Here is a 10,542-nt window from a genome sequence, read left to right as displayed (position 1 = left end):
GTACCCATTATTTTTACAGTTCCTAACCTACACATCATGAGTACTACTGTAAGAAAGAATATACCATAATAAAATGGTGATTCGAATGCGTTATTTGTTGGAAAAATTACCTAAATACACAATGTATTTTATCATATTCTCTAAAATCACCCATTACTGAAAATATTAAGTACAAAAGAGTAGGGTTATGATATAATTAACTCTTAGCACTATGAGATTTGTGTTTGTTAGACATCGAGATCAAAAATATTTTTTTCATGGGTTAAGATTGGGCAACACCACACACATATTTGGGCTGCTGATTTTTGATAGGTTAACTTGGGCAATGACCCAAATCAGCCCATCATCAAAACTACTCTAATCCAAGCCCATTAAAACTTGATTGAATTGGACGGATTGCATAGGTTTGAGTCAATTTTGCAGCCCATCCTTAAAATTCACATAAATTTGGGAAATTCCAGATCGATATATCAGTTGCTTCAAAACGCAGTGAAAGGCTACCCTTAAGATTTCCATTTATTTAACTGTCACTACTACACCAGACCCCATTGTTTATAAAAGAAAGTTACCAGAAGTTGCATAAAACTTTTAACAGTTTCATCTCTAAATGAGTTACAGCTATAACAATATGTTACATTAGCCATGGTCCTGTTAGAAAATTTGATCCAACTATAATTTCACACAACCAACTTGTATTACATACCTCTTACAAATCACTAACACACCAAATTGGACAATTCAAATGATACTCGAAATTTACACAAGGAATCAGCTAGACAACTTATATAGATGAGTAATTTATCCCTTGATTTGACAGAGCCCCCAAGCTTTCTTCATTGCATACAACAGAAGCCTCCTTCAATCCAACTAAACACTGATCTTCAACAATTTCCTTTTACATGATACCGTATAAACTTCTAATGCTCCGTTACCTTTGGAGTCGTAACATGGTTTAATGGGCGGGTATTTCCTGACTCTGCATAGGGTCTGACAAATGTACGACGCCACCAGACTTCAAATGCTCTCTGAAGATTTGGACAATTATCACCAGACTTGAGGAAACTGCCTAACCAAGAAAGCAAAATGCTCTGCTGTTCCTCCAGAGGTAGTGTTAGGATTGTCCTGCCAATGCCTTCCTCCACAACCTTTCGGTCAAACGACCTGGATCCATGCTGCAACCAGCTGTAGTCATTGATCAATGGCTGTAACCACGTCTGTAACAAGAGGTTACGTGTGTCCTTTGATGGCAGAAGCTCCCCTTTTCCTATTCCTACAAAAAGCTTTGCTGTGATGCAGCTGACGTGGTGGCGAGACACAATAGGTAGCTTAGTATGCAGAGAAGCCAATTCCTGCTGGCTAGCCCACATCACCGCAAATTCATCTGCTGCTTGCCTGTCAGTTAAAATTTCAAGCATCCAAGAGAGGTTATCAGCCTCTAGATATATCTGCTTCACTACTAGTTCTCTGCAATCAGTAGAGTTGCTGCTAAACTCGGGTTCGGCTGCTTGTTTGAACAGAATCAATATTGAATCCAGGCAACTTCTACATGAGCCATATATTATTTCATTGTAACTGTCAACTGAGCCAGAGGAACTTGGAAGACAGTTATTTTCCCTGAGAAGCTTCAGTACAACAGATTTCATTTCCCGGCGGCCTCTCTCTTCATTACTTTTGAGCACCAGCTCTAGGATATGCGAGAATGTGTCCTTGTGAGGCTTAGAAATATCAGATGACACCCTCTTTAACACAGGGGTCACCCCAATTCCCTCACTCTGCAGCCGTAGGACTGAAGAAACAACTTTCTCCTCTTCTTCTTCCCCAACCCACGGTACTGCTTCCAAATACTCTAAACATGACTTCGTGCATGATTTAAATCCAAGTTGTTCCGCTACCTACAGTGTGGGTCTGAGTTAGGAATTGTTTACTATTTCGAAGATAAAACATCATTGGAATATTCAATTACCATGATCAACGAGGATATAAGAATGATTTGCATGCAAAATAAATTTGACAACCAACAAATTCAGAGGGGAATATTCACGAAACTAAAATATTGAAGCTTCAAGGATTGTGTTGTAAAGAAGTTCACAAACACTGGATAAGGAATTGGTTCAATTAAACTCCATTTAAAACGAGAAAATTAATAGTAATGCAGTAACAGGCAAAGAAATTATTCCTTTTATGACATTAAGATCAGTGCAGCATTGGATGAATAAATGACCCCTACTGCAGTTTATAATTGAATGTCAAAGCATATATACACATCCTCCTAATCGATTAGTCTATCACAGAAAAACAAGACATTCAAGTTATCCGAAGTGATTTATGCAAAAACTACAAATTCTCAATTAAATGTATGTTAGTCTATAGTGCACAAAAACCAACCATATACGCTAACTCAGTCATATCTCTGTGGGAGCTTTATGAGGAAGCTTAAGAGAGTTTTTAACGCTAATTAAGACCTTCTATTGTATCTAATATATACTTAATAGCCCAGCTTTTGATAAACCTATTGTAGTTGATAATTGGATTTCTAGATATATATACCTATCCATAATCAAATAGCCTATCATAGTAATTTGAGTCCAGTTCAAATTGCCTGATGTTAGTTCATACAGCAACTTCACCTCAATCAAACATCTGAGAATAGTCAACCATATTTCTTAACTCTCGGACATCTCTGTGCAAACTTTCTGAGGGTGCTTAAAAGAGTTCTCTACACTATTTAGGACCTTCCTATTAAAACCATCACTGAATTTTTAACCACAAATACAAGCAAGAACCCCATGCTTGCATTAGGGACACCCCCCCCCCCCCACCCCCCCACCACACACACACAGAAAAAGGTTTTAATAGTTCACCCTTCGTCAAACTGCAAAACATTGATCTGTTTACCCAAAGAGAAGGTTTTCATATAAACTTCATAAGTGAATCTGGCTGTAATCTGCAACCATGTCACACTTACAAAACAAGAATTGGTGTCCTGCATCAGTAAACAGGATCAGAGTATCATGCATCTGATGGAGTTGTGAGAGCGTGGGGCAGTCTAAATCTCTCTCACACCTGCAGGATGATCACACAGTGCAAGAAAGCGAGAGGGAGAGAGAACTTGTCTAAAAGTTTTTCTTTCAGTATTTATTTTTTTCACACATGTAACAAACTTAAGCATTGAATTATCCATCAAAGTTTAACTTGTCCTCCAGATATTCTGACTATTACAATTTTCTTTAGGGCTTCATTATGCTGGTAACTGAAAAGGATTCTTCTAAAAATCATCAGCATGCTAAAACTCGTATCAGTATCATCTACTACCTAACATAATCAAATCTACAGTGTATATGGAATATACTGATAAGCGAGCTAGAGTTGATGTTTCCATTAATATATATGTGACAGCTATAGTTTGAACTGAAACAAGCCACGGAACACAGAAATTGCTTTGAACAGTTTATGTTCATCTTTAAGCATCTTTCAATACATTTATTAATCATTCTAAGCATATGGAAGCACAGAGCTACAGCAGATATACAGCAACCTAGCATATTTGAATTACATTTACAAAATGGAAGAATGGAACTTTATGGGGAACTGATGATTTAAGTTAACTACTTGCATCAACAAAACATTAAGTAGGAGTAACATATAAGCAGTAGTTCTAGTGGAAACTTTCAAAGATATATATAAAGGGAAGTCCATCCCATGATTTCCAAATTACCTTGATAATACGCAAAACACGAGAAACACTTTGCTTGATCAACCGCTGCTTCATTTCTTTGCAATACATGAGGCCGATGGTTTCAACACATATCTCAACATCCTCACAATCATCAATTTCAATGCAAGGAAAAACTGGCTGCTGTACGGATATTTTATTAGCAAAAAAACTGCTATTTTCTACCAGAATATTCTTGTGAACATTCAACTTCACAGTGAACCCCTGCGTTCCTAGCAAGATCACCCTAAGATCACTAGTTCCAGGTTCACCAAACTCAATCGACACTTTCCTTGGTACATTTTCAGTCTTGGACCGAGAAGTTCTCTCTGCAGTAACAGTGGGTGTATCAGCACTAACACCTCGTTTTTCATCAGAAACAGCACCCGACTTAGGTGCAGCACTAACCGGTCTTTTCTCAGTTACTGAAGTTTGTTTCTTGTGAGCCGGGGTTTGAGTTGTAGGAAGAGGAGATTTGGGCTTGCTTAAAGGATTCGGTGTTTTAAGGCTCTTCTGAAACACATTGGGAGAGGGACAACACCAGAAACCCTCTGGGGTCACAGCAATTGGAACATTCCTAATTTTGGTTTGGCCTTGTTCTACCTTTGTCAGTCTAATTTCAGCCATTCTTGAAAAGACTCAAATGACTAACTAATTCAATATATGGCATTCGCTATACGTTATCATGGGGAAGTTCTGAATTTTTTTTACTTAAGGGATGATGAAATTGAAATCAGGTTGACAACACAGAACTAAGGAACTCTTGGATCACATATCCTAATTAGGACAAAACATCAAAGAGCTAATTTTTCTTCCCCTCTGATAAAAGGATAGCTAAATAGATTGTACTCCCAACACTTAACAATAAAGAGAAAAAAAAAAAAAAAACTTCTTTCTTTCTTTCTTTCTCCAAAAGGCCAGCAAACAAAACAAAAGATCAAACCTTTAACAGTATAGTTGTCAAGAAACAAAGAAAGAAGAGTTGAAACTCACCACTCCCAAAGAAGTTAAATAGCATGACAAAAGGGATTCTTGAAATGGAGAAAACAACAAATACTCACCTACAAACAGAGAGAGCTATCTGAGATTTTCTTGAAACCCCCAAATCTTTAATTTAAAAGTCCAAGAAGAGCCATTGAAAATGATTGAATGTAAGGTTTGATGTCAAGCATGAAGGGAACCACCAAATCAGAGATTTAACAGAGTGGAATGATGAGCTCCCTCCTATATGTTTTTTTTTTAGGAATTGAAAAATTGGGGTCCAAATGAATTTCAATAATAATAAATAAAAAGAAATGAGAGCTATGGCTTTTGCGCTGTGTCTTTTGCAACTTTATCACTTTGTCTCACTGATGATGTTTACTTTCTTTATTCTGTTTTGAATCTGCTTTTGTGGGTCTCACAATTTTATTTCATCTTTTTCTCTCATACTCCCTTAAAAAAAACTCTAACAAGGCATGCATTTGGGTTGTCTTCTCAAAGTCCCTATCTTGCTTTTGCTTTATTTGGTTTTTAATATATTTAATAAAAAAAATTGTTCCTGTTGCTTTTCTGGGTCTTTGCAGAATTGATTCTCCTTAAATTATTTACAAAAAAGAAGAAGAATTCATCAATTCAAGATAAGGAAATCACCATCATTTTCAAACCAAACAAAGTTCATTGAATGACAAGACTACCCTCAAAGAATCACCAAAAATAAAGGTATAAGAGAATGTAATAATCCAAATTTAATTTAATTTATCTGTTAGGCACTAGTCTCATAATATTTGATAACGGATTGAATCTAAGATACAATTTTTTTACCTCTACAATTAATATGATCTTTGAAAATTCAAACACATTTTGAAGATATAAGAAAATTTTATTCAAGAGGCTAATTAATACTCCCTCCATTTCAAATTAATTGAATTGTTGAGGTATTTCACACCCTTTAAAAAAAGAAGATTAAGACATAAATTAGACATAACTTTTCACTTTTACCCTTATTAATAACTAATTTCAATAATAACTAATGAAAGGTAAAATTGGAAGAACGTTCTAAAAGTAGTCTTGAAAACTGAACAATTAAGTTAATTTGAAAAATGAAAAATGTCTCAACAATTCAATTAATTTGAAATGAAGGAAGTATGAATAAAGGACAAAATAGTAAATTTAAAATCAATCTAATAATATTTTTTTAATTATTGCATAAAATAAAAAGTACTCATCTATAGATTGGAGGGAAAATTAAATTTGAAAAAAATTGAAATTAAATCTTATTCATTATATAAAAAATCAAAATAAAAAGATAAAAACAGCAAATAATATAGATTTTTTATTTGCTATATATGAGTGTGGGGATCGAAGTTAAGAAATAAAAAATGAAAATGGTACGACAACTTTGCCGTAGGGATAAAGGAAGAAATTAATGGATGGAACTCCAAGAAGTGGACTTACCATTAATTTTTCCTTTTATTAAAGGCATCTTTCATTCTTGACTATTAAAATTTGCATGTTTCCAAAATTTGGCACTTCTAGTGGAAATTTGTTGATAATAACTTTAGTGGTTTTGATAATTCCAGTATTTGTATCGAGTAAGTTTTGATCAAATAAAAAGGAACTTAAGATGGTTATATAATTATTGACATTTGACAATATTTAAAATATGTATAGTACATATTTCTCTTTCAAATCTTTTCTATTTCCATTTCCGCTCACTAACTACAAAAGTGTGAAGAATAATTTGCATAAAGATGATTTTTGTCATGATTGGGATTTAGCCAACAAAACTCATTACTAGTTGACAAATTATTGACATTAAACATCACTTACTGTTTAATGTCAATTCTTTATATTATTATCATAATGGATTGTGACTAATTGGTGTTTAACTGGCACTAATCCATTTCACATGTTATGAACATCTTTGAAACATGATGATATATTTATGCGACCTTTTCTTTTACTCCATGTGACAGCTAATACCATACTTTGCGACAAGATCTGATATTTGCTTCTCAATTAGATTTAAGTTTCCTTTCAACACAATTTAATAGTTAGAAGGCCATAGTATAAATCGTAATAACTTTTTTTTTTTTAAATGTGTACCTCTCATTAAATAAGACATTAGGTTACGCTTTCCCATTTGTCAAGCATACTACAAAGAATAGCATGGATTAGAAGGAAATAACATTCTGGCACAATATGTGGACATCGAATTAGTAGGTATATAATGTTCGGATATCCTGCCCTAGAACCTGCTTTTTATTGATATTGATCTAGAATTAGCTATTACTTAAAAAGGGTTTATTATTCCTAACCAAAAATTAAACTAATCTCGAGATTCAGAAACATATCAATATGCCTAACCTTAAGGAAAATGATCTCGTTAATTAGTTCTACCATATATATAAAAACTATTACATTGATTTGGATTGAAAGGAAGAAGTTATTAGGACCCTTACTTTGAGAGTTGATTCGTTCCTACTTTCTTGGGATATCTTGATTATGTGTAAATTAAAGAGAAAATCAAGTCTACATCTTTATTCAACCCGAATTTAGGTGCAATTACTGATATCAAAGTAAAAGAAGGTACATTAATACAATAGACTTTTGTTTCCATAGAATAGGAAGATAGAATAGAGGGGAAATGGGGACCAAAGTAATGTTTTAGGCTCATTGTTGCAAGTGCAATTATAGGATGTGCAAAGTGATGATGACACTATGTGTGTAATTATTATTATTAGAATTATAAGAAGAAAAGAAACACGTTCTTGTCATGAGTAGTTATAAGTAGTGTACAAAAAGAAGTCCATTATAGTAATTAGCTACCTCTCCTTGTCACACCCCATTTTATTATATATTGGCATTTCCTATCATTCTTCTAATTCCTATATGCTCCTCCATGTGGGGTGGGAATTAATGTGGTATTTTAAAAAATAATATATGTGCCCCTCTAATATAAAACAGCCTTCATCGTTGTAAAATATATGGGAATGGGACTTTGTTTAAGAATCTGATCATATATTCCTGTTTTCCCGGACATTCTTAATCAAAAGGTCTCGGATTCATATTCTCTTGGATACAAAATCGTTTTTGTTAGGGAGCACTTTATCCTTTTCGGTGCGAATTCGGATGGAAAACAAAAGAAACAAATAGAAAAGGCCTAAATATGCCTCAATATTATCCTACACAGTTTTAAAATATTTTCCGTTTGAGTATCTGTTCACCCAATTTAAAAATCTCGAGGTTCTTTATATTTTATTTTATTTTTGGAACAAATATATGTTGTTCTAATTTTATATATTCGATAAATAAGTAAACAAAAAGGAATTAAAGAAAATTTTGACAATTGAAGTAGTGAAAAAATGTAAATTATACTACCTGTTAACAGAAAGAAAAAAAAAATTATGCTGTAGTTTGAGGCTTAACCTCCTGGCACCAGTCTGAAGGTGGTCAGGGAATTGGGCGCTCTTTATTTTGTAGTTTTGTTGATGAGTGCTGGTAATAATATTTCACAGTTGTTACAAAAAAAAACAGAAAAATTAAAAGGAAAGCTGGACTTTTTTTTCGAAAAAAAGTAGGTTATAAGTTTAAGTTTTAGCAATATAGATGAGAGAAAGTCTAGTCGGAATGAAAGTTTGGTTAAAAAATGAAGGGAATAGTATCCATTTCTTGGAGACCTTATAACCCCGTTGAAAATTTGGCTCATTTATTTTTTCATTGATTTTCTCAATTGTTGAGAGCCCAAGAAGTACATAAAGAGCTATATGTCCTTATTTGTTTTCATCAATTGAAGTGGTGGTTGATGATGTGTTGGTAGTGGAAATGGTTGGTAATAGGGGTTGGTCACATTGTACCGATAATGGTGATGTAGATGGTGATGGCAATGTCAATGGATATAATTATAATGATGGAGTAGTAGATGTGGTAGTGATTGACAGTAGTGGTTGACAGTGATGGTGATTGTCAGTGGTGGTGGTTGTGATGGTGAAATTGGTTGTCAGTGCTAATAGTGATAACTGAAGAATGTGTGGTGATTGATGATGTGTTGCTGGTGGAGGTTGTTTGTAATAGGAATTGGCTACAGTGGTGGTATTGGTTGAAAGTAATAGTGGATGTGGTGACGTTGGTGATAGTGAACATAATTATAATGTTGGAAAGGTAATACGTGTGGTAGCGATTAATACAAGTGGTTAGCAATGGTGATGGTTGTCAGTGCAAACAATGATGTTGTTTCAATAACACTAACAAAAATCTAGTGTAATTAGCATGTATCTCGCATACTGGATATGCGAGTGAGATAAGAGAGTGACAAGCAAGATAGGAGGGAGGCGAGGGTGCGAGATTTGTATATGTATCCTAGATACATGCGAATCTACTTGGATAAAGTGTATCTAGAACAAATTAACCCAATTTTGAGTCCATATATTTCGAGATACTATCTGGGTACGAAAATTTATAATATTACAACATAGCGTGTATTCAAATAATTAGATTATATACTAGTGAGATTTGTAAATTACTCTTAAATAAAAAGTTTTGGCCCATAGGTCGGGCTTATAAGCCCTAGTTTTAAATGGGTTTGAAAATTTTTATCCTAACCCTACCCTAATAATGGGTAGGGTTGGGCCGGCCCCATGGGCTGAGCCCATTTTGACGACTCTAAGAGTGATGGTAAAAATTATCCACACAAAAATACCTTTTAATGATATTAAGACTTGTTCAAGATCTTAATGACTAAACTTATCTCAGGCTAAATAAGTACTTAAATCTTAATGTAAACAAATACACTTAACCATTTACATTTAGACTTTCATTAAGTGCCAACAAATAAGGCCTAAAGTGATTTCTTCCCCTCTAGTCAAGCCTTAAGTTGATAGATAGATTTACTCTATACCTGAGATAATGGGAGTTAACAAGTAATCGTGAAATTTATCAAGTTTAGTTCTCCTCATAGCCATGAAAATTTTGGTGAAGGTGATGCAAAAGTCCTGGTCAACATTATTTCACAATAAAATATACTAGTGTGTCTGTACTTGTTTATCAATGAAAGTAGTTGGCTTAGATCATCTTTCACCCCTGGCACAATTTCAAAGGAAGAGTCAAATCTCTACACAACATGAAAGCAGAATCATCTTCTCAAGAACCTCAGATGCACATGACATCATCAAGATGTTCTTCACTATTAATGGCTTTCCTTTTTGCTCTCTCTGCATCTTTCCAATTCAATGACCCTGGTAATTAATTACCCTTTCTTCATTTAGCTATCTTTGGGATTCCTAAGTGATTTCATTTCTTTCTGTTTTTGGTTTTCAGATTGGTATTTCTGGTTTCCTCTATATGCACTGGCTTGCCTTGTCAACATGGTCAATGGATTCACAAAAATAGCCAAAATTACTCTCTTGATGGGGACCATCTTATTCCTTAAAGTTGTCATTGAAGATATTTGGTTTCATCAAGGAATATCTGGAATTTGGTCATTTGATATGAGGGAGAGAGTAGTGAGGGAAAAGATTGGAAGTGGACTTGTTATTCTCTCCATGTCTTTACTACTGCAAAAAGAAAACCCCAACAATACAACACTTCCAAACCATGTTGAACTTGGTAATTTTTCTACACCTCTTCCTTTGGTTTGATTCTCTTATGTGTGTTGAATGTTTTTAGCTTTTTGTATTACTGTTTGTCCACTATGTCATGCATCTGTTTTTTGCTTGCAGGTCAGTCAATCTTGGTTGCAATAGGTTATGGCCTGTCCTTCGCGTTCTTTTTGTTCTCAAAGCCAGAAATGAAGTTCTAATCTTACAACAGTTTATAGTCTAGTGGTATCAGTATGAGTATTTCATAAGTTG

At 34.3% G+C, this 10,542-nt stretch overlaps 2 protein-coding genes across 2 annotated transcripts; one reads left to right on the top strand and one right to left on the bottom strand.

Moving 5' to 3' along the window:
- Nucleotides 1-616: 616 nt before the first annotated feature.
- LOC125810776 (BTB/POZ domain-containing protein At3g50780) lies at nucleotides 617-4,937 on the bottom strand. Its single transcript, XM_049490265.1, has 2 exons — nucleotides 3,716-4,937; nucleotides 617-1,892 (listed from the first exon to the last, which is right to left on the bottom strand). Exons 1-2 carry the CDS (start codon nucleotides 4,337-4,339, stop codon nucleotides 918-920), a joined length of 1,599 nt encoding a protein of 532 aa, XP_049346222.1. The 5' UTR covers nucleotides 4,340-4,937; the 3' UTR covers nucleotides 617-917.
- Nucleotides 4,938-9,513: 4,576 nt separating this feature from the next.
- LOC125810815 (uncharacterized) lies at nucleotides 9,514-10,498 on the top strand. The gene is made up of 3 exons (XM_049490304.1): nucleotides 9,514-9,930; nucleotides 10,010-10,297; nucleotides 10,411-10,498. The coding sequence occupies exons 1-3, from the start codon at nucleotides 9,813-9,815 to the stop codon at nucleotides 10,488-10,490; spliced, it is 486 nt and encodes a 161-aa protein (XP_049346261.1). The 5' UTR covers nucleotides 9,514-9,812; the 3' UTR covers nucleotides 10,491-10,498.
- Nucleotides 10,499-10,542: the final 44 nt, after the last annotated feature.

The sequence above is a fragment of the Solanum verrucosum genome, unplaced genomic scaffold (genome assembly GCF_900185275.1).
Source record: "Solanum verrucosum unplaced genomic scaffold, falcon-dt-bn FXZP01000032.1, whole genome shotgun sequence".
In the NCBI taxonomy this organism is placed as follows: Eukaryota; Viridiplantae; Streptophyta; class Magnoliopsida; order Solanales; family Solanaceae; genus Solanum; species Solanum verrucosum.
Note: the sequence above shows the minus strand (reverse complement) of the source record. Positions and strands in the feature narration are given on the sequence as shown.